Below are 20,474 nucleotides of genomic sequence, written 5' to 3'. Positions count from 1 at the left end.
TTTAAGCCGAAGAGCATTAGTTCTACCTCCAAACAGAGCATCACGTGGCTCCAGACGTTCTGGATAATCAGAACAACGCCGGAATGTCTGTACCTCGGGACTCTCCTTTTTTAGTCTTACCCATTCGTGCTCCCACCAAACAACCACATGCAGATTGTAGGTGTTACGCTGAATATCAATTTTTTCTTGAGATTTTCGATACATGGAGCCAAAATCTTGTTTTGTGAGCGGATTAAAGGTGTTTGCATCAAAACACTGAGGACAACCATGGAACAGACAACCGAGGAACTCAAAGGCTGTACGTACACCCCCCACCTCTGAATACCCGTCTAAAAAGTACGGCCCAAATTTAACCTCCCCCCGGTTCAAAGCATGTTGTATGAAAACATTGTCACGATGGCTCAGATATTCTAACCACTGAATTGTTGAAAAAGACTTTTGCTTGAGAATGTAATTGTCAGGCGTAGTGATAGCCAGTGTGTCTTTGGGCAAAAAACTTGTGCAGAATTGTTTCATACATACAGAAGCTATTGTAACACCCTGAAAAGGGTCAAGACCGGTGCAGCTGAGTACCTCGCGTCTAAATCTCAGACACCCCTCCCGCAAAATGACCACGTCATTAATACAATACTCAGACATCTCCTTGCGAAAGTCAAACACCCTTCCAGATACGGTTGCGTACCATTGCATAAACTCAGACCTCTCCTTTTCTGACATGGTATTGTAACCATAGTATAAAGGTGGTGGGTACGGGCCTGTATAATTCTGATTTGCGACTGTGTTCCAAAAGTGTGGAAAGTAGCCCTTTTTGGCATTTTCAAAGCCTAAAGCCGATGGCATGGCGCTCGGCTTCATTGTGAGGAAGCTGAGGGAATCTATGTAACGCTGTTCAAATGCATCATCGGTGATACAAAGCAGTTTGCTGCCTTGAGCTATAATGGATGGTGTGACGCCTTGTTTAATTAAGTGTTGCATGATTAGGTAGCCATCATAACCCTTTGAATTGTGTGCAATAAATGTGTACCCTTTGTATTTCGGGGTACGGAACCGACGGGAAAAGGCCTCCACACAACCGTCACCTGCTGCTGTCCAACGCACCCCGTTAAAATCGATACAGCATATAAAATTAGCGACATGTACACTGTCATCCTGTCGGCACTCAAAATCGTAAAACACATAGTGCTCGCTCGGCCGTTCAGGTTTGACTTGCTGAATGTAACAATCATGTCTACTATCAGCAACCAGCTCATCATTACAGTTGACGCAACGCCGCACACTACAACGATGTGTTACAGGTTTTTTAGCACTGACGATGTTCATCCTGCCACACTGTTCACAATACTCTAATGTAAATTCCGGGTTTAACATTTGAGACAAGCAAATGGCAAAGCAGAGGTTATTCTCAGCGTTGTGACTTACACATAGATGACGTAGTTTTTTTCTTAAAATCTCATTTCTGAGACATGTGGCTATTTTTCTACGGGCACCACCATTTGGGTTTTGAACGATCTGAACCACCAGTTCCAATGTATCATCAGAAAGGATTTCAAAATTTCTCTTCAACCATTCCCAAAAATGTGTCCAGATCGACACTACCGCCATTAGCAATTATGGACACACCCTCAGACAGGGAGTCACCACGCAACTCCAGCTGAATCACATCATTGGGTCTAGCCAACTGCATAGCTCTACGCAATAAATGATCTAGTAAGTTTAGCAGCACATTATAGAAGTCCTCATAGCTGCTCACGTCGTGTAAGGATGCAAAGTTAAACCGTTGCCTAATTTCGACACAATTAAAGGAGGACCTTTGCACCACTACCATGTCAGGACCACAAGTCACCACACCAACATCATCATTACTATTAGCAGCAGCAGCATGCACATCACCAAAACCTTGTGGGTTATCAGCTGTAGGCGTTAGTGGTAATTAATTAAGATTCCCCCCCTTCCTGGTTTAGTCGATCTAAAGCATCATTCAGAAAACCAAAAGAGTCTGCTGCAGGGGTTAGTGCACCATCACCAGCGGTAAGGTTTGCCAAAGCCTCGTTCAACCGATCAAAGTAATCTCCAGCCATTTCATGCATGTCGTTAGTGTTGTGGTTAATATTATTAACAAGTTGTAGCAGATTTGGGTTTATAAAAACATTTGGAATGTTTTCAGCAGCTTGTGGGGTGTTGTTTTGAGTTATAGCATTAATTGCATGTAAAATTTGTGAGTTCATGTTCTCTGTGCTGTGTGCCCGGCCTAACTGATCTGGTTGTTGCCTGAAAACCTTTTTTTCTTAGACTCTAATCAAGTTGTTTGTAAGAAATGTTTTCTTTCTTATATGGTTGTTGAAAAACTTAAGTTTAGGTCTGTGTCTGTATTCAGAAAAAGAAAAGGCATAAAACATTCTCCTCGCGGGAAATTTGAATTGATGTTTACCATATGGCCCACACTTCACAGGGCACCCCACCTGTTCCGATACATCCCCACTTTGCGTCACGGATGTGTCTGTGTGCCTGTGTACTCCCCCCGCGCTTCACAGGGGACCACAGCTGATAAAATATTTCGTTATAAACAGTAGTTTGAATTACACTGTTTTACAAAATCTTGTATAATTATTCAACACGATTTTGAACCCATTCAAACATTTTGCTGCCTATAGATACCAAACACATCTATATGGCTCCTAACGTGCACAATTTTAATTTTAAACCCTTTTTAAAGACTTAAAAATGAAGTAGCTAGCATCCCCATGTTTTCTTTCTGACATGGGGGTGTATAAAAACCCCTATTATCTTTATTCATTTATAAAACCCTCAACGCACTCGCCCTGTTGGAAAAGCAGGGATGCCTTTGCCATGTGCATGGATTCACAGAGGCTAGAGCATACCATAAACATCCATTTGTACCAACACGTGATGTCAATGTAGGCTTTAGCTAAAAATATTTTTAATACAACATTTTATGAAGATCAGTGTAATTATTCAATATGTTTTATACCCCCTTATATGGTATCTAACGTGTGCAATCTCCACTTAAACCCCTTTTTAAAGGCTTAAAAATGTGAGTAATATTACGAAAACCTTTTTTCTTAGACTCTAATAAAGTTGTTTGTAAGAAATGTTTTCTTTCTTACATACCATACGGCCCGCGCTTCACAGGGCACCCCACCTGTTCCAATACATCCCCACTTTGCGTCACGGACGTGTCTGTGCCTTCTGCATGCATCTCCCGGCGTACAAAACGTCGCCGACTATTGATTGATGGGGCTCTTCAAAACTTTGTGTGGGGGGCATTGCTCTAAAGCTACAGTGGCTCCTCCCTAACTCTGTCCATGCTTACCGGCTCGCTGTGGCCATTTTGATCCTCGCTACTCAGCTGTGAACATCTACCTAGAGACCCTCCACTTCTGTTTTGTCGCAGGAAATCAGCTAAGTAACTAACGCGTGTGCTTTTTTCTACTTTAGCTTTCTTAAAAACCTCTCTTATATCGCTTTAACACTCCCCTATTCGGCTTGTTAAGACTATGCATACATGCCTGGGCTTGTTTTCTTTAAACTAACGTCCAAAGCACTGCTTTAAAACTTAGTTACTTACATATTCTCACATATTGCCTGTTTTACTGGTAAAGGATAAAACTTTTTTTTTTTAAAGTTTCAAGTTGCACAAACACTTTGCCCCACAAGGAGTGTAGTTACACCAAGCATTCTGAACATTTACATTTTTTTAAATTTATTTTTTTTAAAAATGTCTATATTTTATCCTCACCATCTGGCAGCCACAACCCCACCCTTTCCCCATACCCTTATCCCTCACCAACCAAACCATATCAGAGGTCAAAAGGTCAAACTGATCAATCAAATCTTGACAATATGTACATCATAGAAAACCGGACCATATCAGAGGGTGAAATATTAAGGGGGCGGGGCATCAATCAATCATTTTTTGACAGAAGGTGCATCATATTTTCTTCTGGTATCTCATTTTGACCAGTTTCAAGTGATTTGCATCTCGGCTGCCACTTTTAATATTCAGAATAGGCAGTTTATTTGTAAACTCTTGCAAAGTCAAAAATACTTAAATTTCTAAATTAATTTTAATTAGCTTAATTCTTTTAGTTGTTTTATACCTCTTCCCAGAGTTCATTTTCCTATTTACATTTTCTGTTTGTGTCTTCCCTGTCTAGGCAATTTCTTGGTAATTAATATGTATTATAGATAGTTATTTATTATCTTCATTATTTAGAAAAATGGTTTTAAGTTAAAGAGTTCTCTCTCCCTGGCTCCTGGCAGTGATGGACCTGATCTACTGGCGGGAGATGGGCAGAACAGGGGTGGTGTTGACCGGGTTGGTGTTGGGGCTTCTCTGCCTGTTCCAGCTCAGTGCCATTACTGTGATTTCCACCATGTCCCTGAGCATCATGTGCTTCACGCTCCCTGTCCGGCTGCTATACAAGGCCCTGGAGCTGTTCCACTGGGGCAGTGGAGCCCACCCATTCCAGTGAGTAAGATACAAATGCTGCTGAGCCACACTTCCACCTCATACATTCTCCACACCTTCTACAAGACATTACCACAGATTTCTTATACTCATCCCTCCATTCTTAACATTACAATTTCTATCTCTCTATTGTTGAACCCAAAGAATTCAAAATTGATGCATATTTGTGATCAACCACATACTTTGGCCAGTTATACTTTTGGAAAATTATAAATCTTCAGTTTTTATCTCATGTTTAAAGTATCAGAATCAGGACTGCAAAAATGAGGTGGCATTTCATAAGATTAAGTCATCATTTCTGGAGGTATGACTGTTTGAATATTGTGTTTTTGCAAAACAGTTCAGATAACTGGCTTTAAAGATTATGTTGGGAATGTTTCCCTTTTAATCAAAATACACCCTAAAACCAGGAACTAGTGTGTGAAATTTTATATTTATATATTCCCTAACACAGTTCTTGTTATGGGTTTGAATATGGTATGGTTTCATTATAAATTGTGTTTAAACCATGAATTCACAAGAATATGAGAGACGTCTTAAGTGTAACTTCTGATTTGACTCTAAATTCTAAATTCATTCTTACGCTTCTGTATTTATTTTTCTTGAGAGGGAAATAAAAGGTACACCAAAAGACGTTTCCAAAGCAGGGTATCTACTTCTGTAAGTCAAAAGACAAACACCTCTGCCTTGGAAAGGGTTTTCCAACGGCTTCCACCGTTCTATGGCTAGGGCACCCTCTGTGCGGGATAAATCCTCTGCCTTCTAACCGAGGGTGCAGTGTCAATGGGAGGCATTGTCTGTGGCTCTATAAGGCTGTTACGACGCCAGTCGTAAGTTTGTGTTTACATTTGTTACTTTTGTGTGTTTCTTCGTTCCAGTTGTCATCTAATTCCGTTTCCATATCTGGTTGCTCGGCTTGAAAAAGCCACTGTTTGCTGCCTACCAGCGGAGACTAGCTCGTCAAACTTGTGGTTGGTGTGTTGTGTTTAGTGATTGCCTCGTTTGACTGCGTATTCGACCCTATCTTTGTTTGACTCCGATTCCCACCTAGCCCTTCTGGTCTGTATTTTTGTTTGCCCATTAAATCTTGTGTATGACCACTGACTCATTTCCATCGACTCTGATTCTTGCCTTAGCCCTTCTAGTTTGTTTGCATTTTGTGTTTCTGACCTTTCGCTCTCGTGTTCGAGTCCGATTCTCGCCTAGCCGCTCTGCTTTGTTTGCTGATATTTTTTGCAGTTTGCTTTTTCCTTTATTGTTTTTTGAAGCTACTTTGGGTGGAGACCTTAATGCTCCTTGGGGGCAATGCTATTTGGGCTTTTCGTTTCCAACTATCAGCTAACTGTCCAACGTTCAACATTCAAAGCCACCTCATGCCCAGTACACTTCGAAGACTAGCCAGCATTCAGTTAGATATGGATAGGCAAATACGGACCAGAGCTACTGGTCAGTTTGCAGTACATTTCCCTACCCATTTTCCTTATCATTTACCCTGTTACGATCTGACCCTAGACCAGGTCGTAACAAAGGCAGAACAGCACACCCTCATATCACAACTGATTTTCCCATTGGGGGACAGGTTTCAATAACTTTAGTAAAATATTTAGGTAAATTTGGTAAAACATGATTCCTTTCGGTTCAGGTTACGGGAAGATGAAGATTATCTCTAAGCGGCGCAGGCTAAGGAACTCAGAAACATGGTACTGTAAGATTATAATAGCCTGCATTCATGTTGTATGCTTCAGACCATTTGGTTATCAGAACAGTATTTGTTAATTATGCTTCATATGATTCTACTTTTATCCATTCGTTAGTGTGAATGGAGTGGCATTGAAATACCGAGGGCACCCGCTAGTTGTCGGTGGTGCTATCACTGAGTTTCCTCAGTCCGAAGCTGTCACAGAGCAGGGTTCACACCTCATACATGGTTAACAATGCACAAACTTTTGTTACTATGCATCCACTACATGCAAATAGGTTGTTAATACACCCAGTGTCATATAGGCTATAGCTTTTGATCTCAAATTACAGGCATCTGGTATAAGGGATCTGGAGATAGCATTGGAATGCTGAAAGTAACAGATACAGGCTCATTTGGGAGATTATGCATAAATAAAGAATTTTGATGCTGGACTTCCATAGAATTTTACATTTTGCATCTATATTTGTGGCTGCTAAAACAGTAAATGTGTTTGTGTTTGTGTGTGTGTGTGTTTGCTCGGTTCGCCCTTCTCTCCTCAGGTCTTACATCGAGCCTGATGCCAACCTGACAGATGAGCAGACAATAGTCTATGTTCAGCAGATTGTTGTCCTGACAGCCTCCGCCATCACCAAAATCAAGCAGCTGTTCTTTGTTGCAGATCTGACCGACTCCATCAAGGTTTGAACCCAGATTTTAAACAAATTGCTAAAATGGTGGCACTCCCTCTATCCTCTCCCCTAAGATCCAGCTCAGCTGGTGTGATTATTATTTTATATGTACCATGCCAAAAAATATTTGATATAATAGTAAGGTTGAATAAAAGCTGAAACACATGACCTGAAGAACTGCTCAAATAAGGGTTTGAAGTACTCTATATTAGCCCATAAAATTTGAAATCAATCTTGCAGATCCTTTTCAAGCAGTCAGAATGGCTAACAGCATGTCATCATTCCTGCTGCTTGTTCTACACTGAGAGTATTACCTCCAGGGATAGGTCTACTGATTCTATTATACTTGATAATTTAGGCTACATTGACATTGCAGGCATTTGTGTTTAATTCCATTTATTTAAGAGAGTGTTTGCGTATTTAGTAAATGAGACCAGTCAGTATATAATAATTATAAAATGGAGAGCTCTGGTCCTGGATGCTGATTGGCCATTACAGTGTTCCAGCTAAAATACACAATCGATATAGACTGTTTCAAACTGACAGCAGTAACAAACACTGCTGCATATATGCATCAACCAAGACCCTCTAAACCCCTTTGCGCACATGCCAAATCCAACCAATCCTTGCCCATTCAGGGGGTACCCTATTTAAATTTTTTTTTTTTTTTTTTTTGGGGAGCAGGGGGAATGTGTTGTGGGTGGAGGATTGGGGAATTAGATGAATCCTCAATATCCCTGTCATCAAAGCATATACATGGTTCACAGAGTTGGGCTGAACAACAGAAAACCCTCCCAACAACGATGAATGAAACAGTGAAATTGTCCTTACAAGCTTTTCTGGTCAGGCACGACCAGTGCCGAAAAATCTGTAAAAGACTAGATCTCATTGCTTGAGCATAGAATGTGAAGAAATGTCTTTTTGGTTGCTGTTTTCTTATCTGCAATGTGCACAAAGTGCAGTTACCTCTCATGGCCACATGGTGCCATCTTTCATGTTAATGCACATTTGATATGGTTTTCATATGTTTACATAAGGTATTGGCTATGTTATTATTTTAGTGTTCATGCAAACAAAAAGTGCATAGTGCTGCTACTTTTATTTGTGGTTTTCAATATAAAACTTGGTGAAATGATTTCAGTGTGTGTATCAGTATTTTTTGAACATTTTCAGCACATTTTAACAATACCGCGATAATACCGATGACCGTGATAATTTTGGTCACTATAATTGTGATATGAAATGTTCATACCGTTTCATCTCTACATTTCGGTTATATACATTATTTTTGAAATTGAGTGTCTTTAAATAGGTTAGTGGTATTATAGAATGTGGATATTTCACACTGTAATGTAAGTGTTAGTTAGTAGTGTAATAGATTTTGTGAACCATGCAACAGTGATGACGTGAGAGTTGGAACATTGCCAAAACGTGGTGGGCGGTTGAAAATAGTTTTCATGTCGTCCCATCCCCATACAAGAAAACATACGAGAGTACAGAGTATAGAAATACATACAAGAGTTAATAATTACACATTTAGGTACTGTATTAATAATGCAATATTTTTTGCATTATTTTTTAATCTGATAGCAATGTTTCATCTTAAACCTTCATAAGGGGCTCCTTTATATGCTATATAATGGACAAAAGGCATTTTATTCATTTTTGGAGAGGTTTTGGATATGTTTCTGGACCCCTAGATATTTTAGGCCACTGTACTGATGGAACGCTTGTAATTCCCACTTGAAAATGTACAACAGTGAGTTTCTTGAGTCAAAACAGTTGATTTGTAGTGAATTGCATGAATATGTTGTGATTTACAGCAATGCATAATTTAGACATGTTGGATAGATTTGGAGACGCTGGGTTTTTGCTTCATAAATCTATAGTAGTTCTACATATCCACCCTTAGAAGTTTTTGATCCAGCACATGTATAGTTTAACCTGCTGTATATATGCAATCTCTCTGTATTTCTTTGCGAACTAAAAAAGTGCAAATTCATTTTTGATTTTATGTCTAGACAATTGCATTTGTGGCACTTTATTTCTTCCAAAATTATGAATATAAACTAATCTGCATTAGTATTGTAAATAGTACAAATGTCTTGCTTCATTTAAGCCATTTTTTAAGTCTTTGTGGTGTTCACATAAAGCTTTAAAGAGGGTACCCCCTAAATGGGCAAGGATTGGCAAGATTTGGCATGTGCGCTAAGGGGTTAAGCAAAAAAAAAAACTTGGTCACTACGTCTGGTGCAAGACAGCTGTACTCCTCCTTGACTGAGCGCATGGACACTCGACGTGAGCACTCTGCTCACTCCCTGGTCTCCCTCTGTCCCCACCGTAGAGAGAGACAGGCACAGAGCTCCCTTACTCTCACCTCCCTCACGGGCACTGCAGCAGTACGGATCTACCTCACTCTCACCTCCTCGTAAGGAGAGAGAGGCACAGATCTCCCTCACTCTCGCCTCCTCGAAGGGAGACACAGAGGCACAGATTTCCCTCACTCTCGCCTCCTCACCGAGCATGGGAAGTCCGCTTCATGCACTCCCCCTCAGACAGGGAATCGGACTGCTCCCCACGGCAACCCCATGCAGAACACCGCTCTTCTCACCCTCGGTGAGGCGATGAATCAGACTGCTATTCTTCTCCATCTCAGGGGAAACTGCGGTCTCATACTGCCAGTCTTGCAGGGATGATTCACTTTCGCCCCGTAGGAGGCGCCGATACAGATCACGGTCCCACATCTCTCAAAGAAACTAATCTGGCTCCAGTCCCTCTGACTCAGACAGCTGGGATACCACACTCCACACTCACACTCCTCATATAGCTCGTCAAGAAGGTCTCACAGGTTTCCAAACAGACCACACTGGAAACACCTTGATGCACTAGCTAAGGACATTGAATGTTTCGATCCCGAGAAGCTCGATTACAACGTGGTAGACTACCTGCGGGAGATTGCACATAGCCTGTCTGAGCTGTCGCGAGCGACTGAGGAAGAGAAGGCCAAACTCATTTAAAAGATGACCTCTCGCCCTGTTCGGGCATTCATAGAAGCATAGCCCTTTTCTGTTTGTGACAGTTATCACCGGCTGCGCAAAGCATTATCCAAAGAATATGCACCCTTTGCTGATGAGACATCAGCCACAATTTCTGCAATTCAGGTAAAACATGGCCGATCTGAGCACCCTTGTGATTTTTATAATTGCTTGAGATATGCTTTCTTCCAAGGAATAAATATGCCTGGTCTTAAGGAAGACCGAGCCTTTAGGTTTTTATTCCTCCACAACCTGTACCCATCCATTCATGCTCTTGTCACCCTTGTGGCCCATGGTGATGATCACTGAAGGCCCTCAATGCACTGCATCCAGAAAATGGCGCAAATGGCCTGGGAGGCCATCATCCGTCCAAGTGGTCAGAATGAAAAGAAGGAAGAACCTAGAGTTCTTGAAATAAAAAGCTCCGGAACCCCACTTCAGCTTGAGGGTTCAGGACCTCTCCTCTCATCATTAGACAGCAATCGGCAGGTGGAAGGAATGATAGGGGTCCAGGAGTTATGATGGTAGGCAGAGAGACTATGGGAACCCACGCCATAGCCATGGGCAAAGGTGTACAGACAGGAGTGGGGGGGTGATAGAGCATAGGAATGATGACTCACAGCAGGACAGCAGATTCAGGAAGCTGGATAGGAAACCAGACGCGAAGCAGCTCAGAGCTGAACTGGACTCCATTAAGGACTCCTTAGCCGACCTCACTCAAGGCATAGCCTCTTTTGCAAAGCCTTTAACCCTGTGGGGTCGGGAGCTCTGCCGGCGGAGCTCAACAAGATGAAATTAACTTTTGTTTCTATTTGGATGATTAACTTCACAAGCAGTTATCATACAGACGCAACAAAAACATTGTCAGAAACCTTAGAATCGCAACTTTCCAGTGCGCCCATTGGTAAATAATATAAATTGTTTTAAATGTTTTAAATTTGATCAATTAGACCATGTATGCTTTGTTAATCCTTACTCATTACTATGTGAATTTCGCTCAGCAGGAAGTCCAAATCGCATTCACATGCTTAGGACATTATAATTACTCTCCATAGAAGGGGACTAGGGGAGGGGCGATGCGAGATCCATGTGAGAAATGCCAAGCCTGCGAAAGCAGGATAAAATGTAAAAGCATAGCCTAATTCACTTCTTTTGAGGTAAACATTTCATTTAATTTTGGAAAATGACTGGACTTGACGTGCTTCATGCCTTGTTGGAGAGCGATGATGAAGAAGACGTGAACCATAGAGGTCCGGTCACTGAAGTCGACACTGATGAAGAGCGGTGTCATTTCGAACAGTGAACTGATCCAGCTGAGGATCAACTTCATGAGTAAGTGTATTTCTTATGATCATATTGATAAATTTGTGTACTGTATTGCAACTTATCTGTGTGTTTATATGAATATACAGTGATATGTGCGTTTGTAAATTCCCACACTACGAACGATTCAAACAATTGCGTCTCAAAATTATAGGCTAGGTCTACCTCTCTGCATCTGGTTGTGTTAGAAGTAGCAAGTAGAGAGGCATGTACTGTTACTGTATTTTTTACGATCTTATTGGTAATAAATAGCCTATGCGTGGCGTGTAGTGGAGTGGCTAGGATTCTAAAACTGGGTGTCCTCGCACAATCGATAATAGCATACTGTATGTTAGTTTGGGAAATAGCAATAAAATAACCACTTAGCTAAACAGACCTACTTCAGACTGAGGCATTGTTATTGATGAGTTGCGTGCAGTTCAGTTGGAATATCAATGTTTATTTAGATTAGATAATGTTGTTTCGTTGATAGCTTGCATTATTTGTAAATATTTGTGCTGTATTAGAACTTCTCTGTGTGTTTGTAGGAATATTCACTAATATGCGCACCTCTAAATTCCCACACTACGAACGATTCTAACCATTGCATCTAAAAATTACAGGCTACCTCTCTGCGTCTGGTTGTGTTTGTTTGGTTCTTTGTTTGTATATGATGTAACTAGGTCACATTTCCTAAGTTTTGTTTTCATTAGTTAGTGGTTTGTCCCTTTTTTGTAAAGCACATTTAATTTTCACCTGTTGAAGGAAGTGTGCTATATAAATAAAGTTTGATTTGATGTCACATTTCCTAACAATTTTGTTTTTATCATATTTACAGAGATGCTGATCAGGAAACACGGCCTAGTTCACCACTAGCTAAGAGGCCACGCAGGCGTTGCAAGAGTACACCAGTCTCATCTCATCTTCCATGCGTATAGTTTGCTTCAATAAAGGTTCTGAAAATCAAAAGATGTCTTTGTTTCTGTCTTCTAAATGGCTCACTGAGTCTTTGTCTTAGTGGTGGGGAGGCATGCGGCCAGGTGTGAATAGCCTACTTAGCTGGCAGGTCGTCCTACCCAATGCATATTCATTACAGAAAGGCCATTTGCCCTCCCATTCTCACCTGATGTTGAAAAATAGTAGTAGTAGTCACAACACTAACTTTTAGCAATGTATTTTATATTTCTCATTGGATTTGCTCAAATATTTTGTCATCATTTGATACCCAAGACCTTGATGAACTCATTTCAGTGACCAAAAGTCTTATTCACAATTGTTCAGTGTGCTTTATTACAACATTCCTGTGCATGTTCAAAACTACTGTTTACAGTGTGTGTGTTTTTAGAGCAGTCTAAAGTCCACACATGATTATGACCTTACTGCTTACTTACTGCTGCCATATTATTGTAGCTGAGTCTGTGCTGAAAACAAAGATATGAAACACTTTGGAATCACTGTATATAAAGTTGATGAAATTTACACAAATGTCAGAGCATCGCACAATTACCAGTGTGCCTCATTTTACCCTTAGACCCCAGAGGGTTAAGTCACAAAAGGTGATTCTCCAGAAATCGTGTTTTAGTTGAAAACACTTTTTTTCACCCAAATTTTTTTGCAGAAATGACTTCTTAAACATGTATACTTTCTAATACCTTAATATCAAACTTGCGTTCGATCAGTAAACATGAGAAAAAGTTAAATAATTAACCTCTCTTTCTCTCTATCTCTCTCTGTCTGCTTGTTGTGAGGGGACCATTCTGCATGACATTCCTGCATAAGCAGACCTGCCAACCTGCATGCATTTTGTGTACCAACCACGCAATTCTTGGTCAAAATACGCAGGTACGAAATGCCAGCTGAAACTACGCAAAAAAATAAATAATAAAAAATATATATATTACGGAATTACGGAAAACAACCAATTAACACAAAACAATACCGTACATTTATTTGGTATTTAAACTACATCCCTCGGATTGAACCAGATGCTACGACCTTGTGCTTGTGGTTCTGTAACCCCTCCCCAACCCACTCAACATCCACTGATACGCAGCAGTACTTTATTATCCATCGAGGCATAACGCTGCATTGCTGAGGTAAAATGGGAAGTGGGGAGTAATAATCAAGCACAAAAATGTGACCGTAATGTTAACATATAAAACGGTAAAACATGTTCGGTAACTTGATAAGATGATGTATTGCAAGGGGTATATCCTAATGAGATAAATTTGCGTATATAGTTAGCCATAGTAGTAGCTCGCATGCGATTTAGCCTCGTTACGAGACGTGTGAATAACTGATGGAGTAATTTAGCTGCAGTAACTCAAACGCTACGGAGACTTCCTGTTCAAACTTTTAATCGCGCACGCTCTGTTGGAGCAAAGTGACCATTGCAAAGGTGTTTGACTGTTGACTGCTAACGTAGCAAATAATTAATTATAATGAAATATTAATCATGAAAAAATTGTTTTAAACAGGTGTACTCAAACTTTTGACTTGAAAGTATATCGTAATATAGCCCAGTGCAGTGCAAGTGATATTTTAGAATCAGGTCAAATTATACAATTTTTCCGGATCACTTTAACAGTCAAAACTAGAATTATGAAGAAAGGCTTGTGTGTGCGTGCAAAGCGAAGTGGTGCGAAAGCGTGTGAACTAAGCGTTACACTGACTATTGTGGTACTCAAAATATTTTCCTAAGGTTGGCAGGTCTGCATAAGTAGTCAGGAAATACCTTGTGTTTTTTACAATCTAGTCTACTTTTTTACGAGTGTCGCGGGAGATTCTATCACGTGTGACAACGCTGGTAACGTGGCTAATGCTCTCTGCCAAATTACCGAGCTGAATTTAGATAGTGCCAGTGACAAGAACGAATGGATTGACATGGTAAAAGTAAATGAAGTAAAGGGATACCTCGGCCTTTTAACAGTTCTAAAATCAATGCGCTACAAAATCCAGCATTCTAACGCAGTTAAAACAGCAACATTATTCTTTCGATTTTGAATTGTTGTTATGTCCCCTCCCTTTTTCAGTGTCCAATTTCACAATTGATGGCAAGGTTGAATCACGGTTCTAGTTACTGGCTTCATTTAGGGTTGCCACCCATCGCGCAAAATACTGAATCGTCTCTTATTTGGACGGTAGAACAGGCGTTTCGTATTTAACTCATGGCTACAGGACGCATTTTCTTCTCTATCTTTGTTAACGACTGCGTTTATAGTAACCGCTGTTACTATATAATATAATTCAGTAGTTAGTTAGCTAGCGAACCAGGATAAAAAGCATGCCGTGAGACCATTTTGAGCTAAAACCCAGCTGAATTTTAATACTGGCTAGGTAACAAGTGACGGCGAACCTATCATAAAACTAGCTGGCAGTCAAACCCGGTTTCAGGGGTCAGGAAAAACACTGTACAGTGCATGACCACACCATTTTAAAAAGCAAGACAGAGCTAGGGAGATGAATTTGATTGAGTTATGGTATAGGTCCACCACTCTTATTTCCAAATGTGTGCTAAGCGTTTTGATGCCTTGCTGAAACGAGTAGCACCATTCATCAAACATGCGGGAACTCACAGAAATCCCATCTGTACAGAAGATAACATCTTAACATGTTAGCCTTTCGCCTACTTTAGTTAACCTAGTTAGCGCGTACGGATGCTATCCTGCACGCATGAGTAGAAGCTACGGACACAGCTACAACCCGCGTTGAGGCTTGCGGCCAGTGCCAGTTCGAATTTGAAGCAAGCCCGCACAATTCCTTCAGGAATTGTAACCTTTCTAGTTGCCCATTGTGGTTTATTCCTTACGTATTCCATGCATTCAACATCAGATTGGTAGAATATACCACCACAATGCATTATGTGTAATTTGGTATCTATTTAAGCTCTAGTAGCTACATTTCCCAGTAGTTTGTGGTAGTTTAATTACTTTTAAAATGATGTAAAGTACTATTCTTTTCACTGGTGAGTAGTAGGACAGCAGCTATTGACAGCTTGTCAAAGGCATCATTATTATTCAAGGAGGGGTGTGACTAAGGCTGAATAAATTAATTCAAAGTCTGAGTGGATGTGAACAAGAGGCAGTGAGGATCCCAACTTCTGCTTTCACCCTACATTAAAGTTGATTTCTAAGCAGTTTAAACATATGTATTCCATGCATTCAACATCAAATAGGTAGAATATACCATCACAATGCATTATGTGTAATTTGGTGTAACTGGTATCTATTTAAACACATGGTTGCTAAGGAAATATGTCACAAAAGTGTGGGAATCCCTTGTCAATCTTTGGAAGTGAAAATCTCTGGTTTCCTGGCAGCCCATTCAGCATAAATGTCTAACTTCAAAACAGCACAACTTCCTCAGTAATTGTCCAATCCCATGTATGATACATCTATTTGAAGCTCTGTTTCTCAGCTTGCATATACTATAAAAAAACTCAATATCAACTTTCCTGCATCTAAGCCTGGTTTTCTGGCTCCTGTCACAAATGTCAGAGCATGGCACAGTCACTAGTGTTCCTCAGTTTACCCTCAGACCCCAGAGGGTTAAAGGGGGGTAATAGGGACACCCTCACAGCATGACTAGGCCAAGATGCCTCTCCACAACCAAGAGTCTTGTGGGGTGGGAAAAAGGATCTGCAGGCAAAGCGGAACACCTGCTAACTTCCGAGAAATCTGTCTTGTTAATAGCCAAAGCCACTCCACTTTTGCAGTTACTCTGGGACTTAGTCCAACATGGAAACACCAAACGCATTTAAGGCACAGTTGTTATTGAAGACTGTAAGTCTGAGTGCACTGTTGGACACTGGATCAGAGGTCCATGTGCCCTGCTACTTTCTCAGAAATTGCCCAGGTAATGCTGGCAGCCAGTAAACATCTCAATGTGGAATCTTGTGACTTAAACATCACACCCAGGACCGTGCTTCCATCACTTGAAGAACCTGGTTCGAGTTTGGTTTCCAGGGAATAAAGATGATCCATCCTTTCTACATTTCCCAATTTAACACCAAACGCCCACTCATTGGAACATACCTACTTAGCAGGTTGGCTCCATTGATCGACTGGAACTGGAGACAGCTAAGGGCACAAGTCACCTCTCCTAAACCCTTTGATGTTGGTACAACTAAACAACCATGCAAACCAATGGAGGGGCTGAGACACTCTCAGCCACTGCGGACTCATCCAAAATAGAACTTGAGTCCCACACACACCATTCTGGAGACCCAGTATCCCCCAAAAACCTCTCATCTGCTCTCAGTGACTTTCCTCAGGAGACCGAGTACACTTAGCCTCCAGCCCATTTTCGACACGAACGTGAGTCATTCCTGTGTGCCTTGGATTTGGCCAAACCACAACTTTACAGTTCTTTACTCACTGGTGGGGCATGGGTGAATGTGCAGGATGCCCTTGTGGCAATCTAGTCTGAGAAGTCTGCCATCTGTCCAAGACTTAGATGACCTTCTTTCCCACAAAGACGCTTGTCCACCCTTCATAAGAGCCACAGACTACTCTCAGCTGAATTCCCATATATGTCAATGAAGAGCATTGGGATCTGTGCATTTGCTTTTCAGATCATGAAGAAGCAACTGACCCACTACTTCAGTGTGGTGCCCCAGCTGTCCCACTCCATCTACATTGGAGCCAATACACTAATTTGGTCGGGGTCTGCGCTTGATACCATTAATGGCGTCTTGTGGTCTCAAGTGTGCACAGAGGACAAACTCCTATACGCAGACTCAGAGCATATGCGCTCTGATTAAGTAATTCCCTAGGTCTGTCGAGTGGCGAGTAAGTTTGACATGGCTATTCCCACTAAGACCACCGGTATTCCCACTAGACTTATGATCCTGAAGTGGCAAGCATTTGAGTGCTCAGGAGCTTTCTTCCAAACTGCTCTGTATTTCTACGAGCTAAACCTAACCATTTGCGGGACCCTCTTTTAGAAATTTACACCCACTCTACTTATCTCTTGGTCCAGAATCTGATCAATGCAACCAATTATGTGACCGCAAGAAAACTCTTAGGCTACCTAATTGATAGCTCTTTCCACAATTTTGAGCCTATGGTTAGTGAACTCCCTAATTCCTTGATACTGGAAGACTGCAATGAGGTATACTTCACCCGTCCTTTGAAAATGATATTAGTCGTCCCCAATAAAGTGTTCCCTAGTGACACCATTTGTTGAAATGACCAAAATCAAGAATTTGGACGATGAAATCTTATCTGTGTTCAGTGGAAAGAGGCAGAGACAGAATCAGTGTTGTCATTCCCCAGTTCCAACTTATTCCAGAAAACAGCTAGGTCTATCAGCCTTGTCTTAGCCATACTCAGAATTTCTCAAGAATAATATTTTTCAAGAAATGACGAAAATCATCCATAAAATTTCACCAGGTGCAGTGTCTTTTACTTCTACCACAGACTGAATGCATAGTGCAGCTATAATGAGACAAAACTTTCAGTTATGCTGAGCTATAAAACGCTATTCCAAAAGTAAAATTAGACATAGTACATTGTTAGAACGCTTATTCTTTCACCTATTGGATCAATTAATTGTCAGTCAAGCCAGATTATACTACATTTTGGACGACAACATCGTAACATCGTTTCGTCATACTTGTTCCTGGTTATGGTTATACACTTTGTTGTACGTCGCTCTGGATAAGAGCGTCTGCCAAATGCCTGTAATGTAATGTAATGTAAACAACGTGTGGTATTACACACAGCTATTTTGAAAGATACTCAGGCGTCACAAATTCCACTAGAGATGATTCAAAATACCGCTGCCTGACTCATCTTCAACCTTCCCAAATTCTCCCACATTACTCCACTCCTTACACTGCAGCCAACAGCATGGCCCCTATCTACTTGCAGGACATAATTTGATTATATAGGCCTGCTCGACCACTCCGCTCTGCAGCAGCAGGGCGCCTTGCACCCCCTCCCACCCAAGTTACAGGATCACGGAGCTTCTTTACTCTAGCTCTCCAGTGGTGGAATGAACTCCCTGTTCAATATTCAATTTTTCAAACTTATCAGTCGTGTACATTCCATAAATGTCTACCTGGGCCATGCTTCACGCATGTGACAAAGCTACTACAATCGCGATTTTGGGATAAACACTGCAAAATTTTCAGTTTCACAAAGCGAAATAAGAGTCTTAAGGTTTATTTACTGGATAACATAAAACACACGATGAAATCACACACACAGAATTTAACAAAATTAACCATCTTTGTAAGATTGGCATTTAGAAAGGAACATGTTTTTAGCATTTAAGACAGTGGTTCTCAGAATCGGTCCTGGGGGCTCCTTGCATATATTGGCTTTTCTCCATTGGTTTTGATGATCTACAAGAAAAAAAAAATAGCCTAATAACAATTAGAAATTCAATGTAGGCCTACATTATTTTTGTCTTCATGCACCAGGTGGAAAACTTGCTATACAAAGTGCGTTGTCATATTTACACGCCTGCAGATCAGTTATTAAAATACTTGGTAGATTTGTTAATCACCGCTGACAGTGTTAATTTTTATTCGGTAAAAAGTGACTTGCGAACGATTGGTCAGCTAGCGTCACCCAGCAAGTGAACACCACAAACAGTGATGGAGTAGTAGCAGTTACTGGCTCATTAACTGACAGTGGCAAAAACCTATGACGATAACTTGCTCGGTTAACAGCAGGTCTACCAGACAGTTATATGAAAATTAGCCTAGTCAAATCAGCAGTAGCCTACACATCTCTGATTGATTGACCATCAGGGTAGTCGATGTTCTTCCCCTGTGGTTCATATTGCTAATGCGTGAGCTAACCACGGATAGCCTACCTAGCTCACTGGCAAGCTGATATGCTAGCTAAGCATATTCGTTTTGCTGAGAAACATAAATTGAAGATAACTGAACATAATTGTATTATTAATGTCATACATATAATGTGATTACATGACACAGTACAGTCACAGATGGAAATTAAATTTGATAATATATTTTAAAACATAACGGCAGACAGTCAGCTCGCATCAAGTTCATTCTGCAATCGTTCGTTCAGGTTGATGGGTTTTTCCGCGCCGGACTGTCAATCACATTGTAAAAATCACAGAACCGCTTAACTCTATGGTTTTGGCTCCAAATCAACAACATGGCCGCGCCCGCCATTGAGCTTCAAAACGTGTTTTAGAGACCCACGGAGAGTCAATGGGTGAAGTCACAGTAGCTTTGTCCATATATTTTTACAGTCTCTGGTTCTAACCAGTCCCACTACTATTGACGTCCCCGGGGTCCTAGTGCCAGTCTAACTAGTTCCTCATGCTTTTGCTCTGTTGCTCACGTGGAGCCAGGACCCCCTACTAACCCTACTCACCCTATAACCATTGTCCCTCCTGTCAGAATTAACCGTAGCAGACCAAAAAAACATACTCTGCCCCCTACTGGCAGAAAATGAATAGAAGTAATTTAATCTATGTCCCCCCAAACTCTCTCCCTTCCGCCCTCCGAAGCATAGCTATAAAAATTAGACTTTTAAATGTAAGGACGTTAAACAACAAATCCTTTTTATGCAATGATTTTATTACATCTAATGATATTGATATTTTTTGTATCACTGAAACTTGGTTAAAAGCAGAGGAATACAGCGCATTGAATGAAGCGACTCCTCCAGCTTTTTCTTGTGCTCAGAAACCTCGGCTGTCTGGCCGAGGTGGGGGGGTCGCTGTCATCTACAGACGATTATGTCTATAAGCTCGTATCCTGTGGGGAATTTTCCTCCTTTGATAACTTAACATTTTGTGTTAACAAGCATAAATCTATTTTATTCCTTTTAATTTACCGCCCTCCTAAACCTAAATAGCATTTTTGTCTCTGAATTCTCAGACCTGCTCTTTTTGCTTCTGAGTAACTATGACTGGATCTGTATTATTGGTGATTTTAATATTCATGTATGCTGTCCTAGTGATGCACTTGCGGGAGAAATTCTCAACCTTTTAGAGTCTTTTAATTTTATTTTACACCCCACAGGGCCAACACAACACACATATTCTCGATCTTGTTCTTTCTCATGGTCTGAAGAATGATAGTATGGAACTTATTAATATCTGTATCTGATCATCTTAGCATTGTGTTTAAATTATATTCCTCTCCGCCCCCTAAAGTTACATTGGCCCCATTCGCTCTCGCATCATAAACTCAACAACAGCTAGCAAATTTTTGGATGCATTTTCGTCCCCCTCCTCCGAGCTGCCTCTCTTCTCTGACACTGACCTACTGGTGAACTCCTTTAACGACC

The 20,474-nt window shown here is 40.9% G+C and overlaps 1 protein-coding gene across 5 annotated transcripts in view; it reads left to right on the top strand.

Moving 5' to 3' along the window:
* Positions 1-20,474, top strand: part of rtn2b (reticulon 2b) — a 149,002-nt gene that overhangs the window by 15,223 nt on the left and 113,305 nt on the right. For all 5 annotated transcript variants that reach the window (XM_035433575.1, XM_035433576.1, XM_035433573.1 and 2 more), the window contains exons 2-3: positions 4,282-4,489; positions 6,731-6,869. In XM_035433575.1, the coding sequence (XP_035289466.1) occupies positions 4,282-4,489; positions 6,731-6,869 (347 nt within the window). The remainder of the gene's footprint in view (positions 1-4,281; positions 4,490-6,730; positions 6,870-20,474) is intronic.

The sequence above is a fragment of the Anguilla anguilla genome, chromosome 9, assembly GCF_013347855.1.
Source record: "Anguilla anguilla isolate fAngAng1 chromosome 9, fAngAng1.pri, whole genome shotgun sequence".
NCBI lineage: Eukaryota > Metazoa > Chordata > Actinopteri > Anguilliformes > Anguillidae > Anguilla > Anguilla anguilla.
Note: the sequence above shows the minus strand (reverse complement) of the source record. Positions and strands in the feature narration are given on the sequence as shown.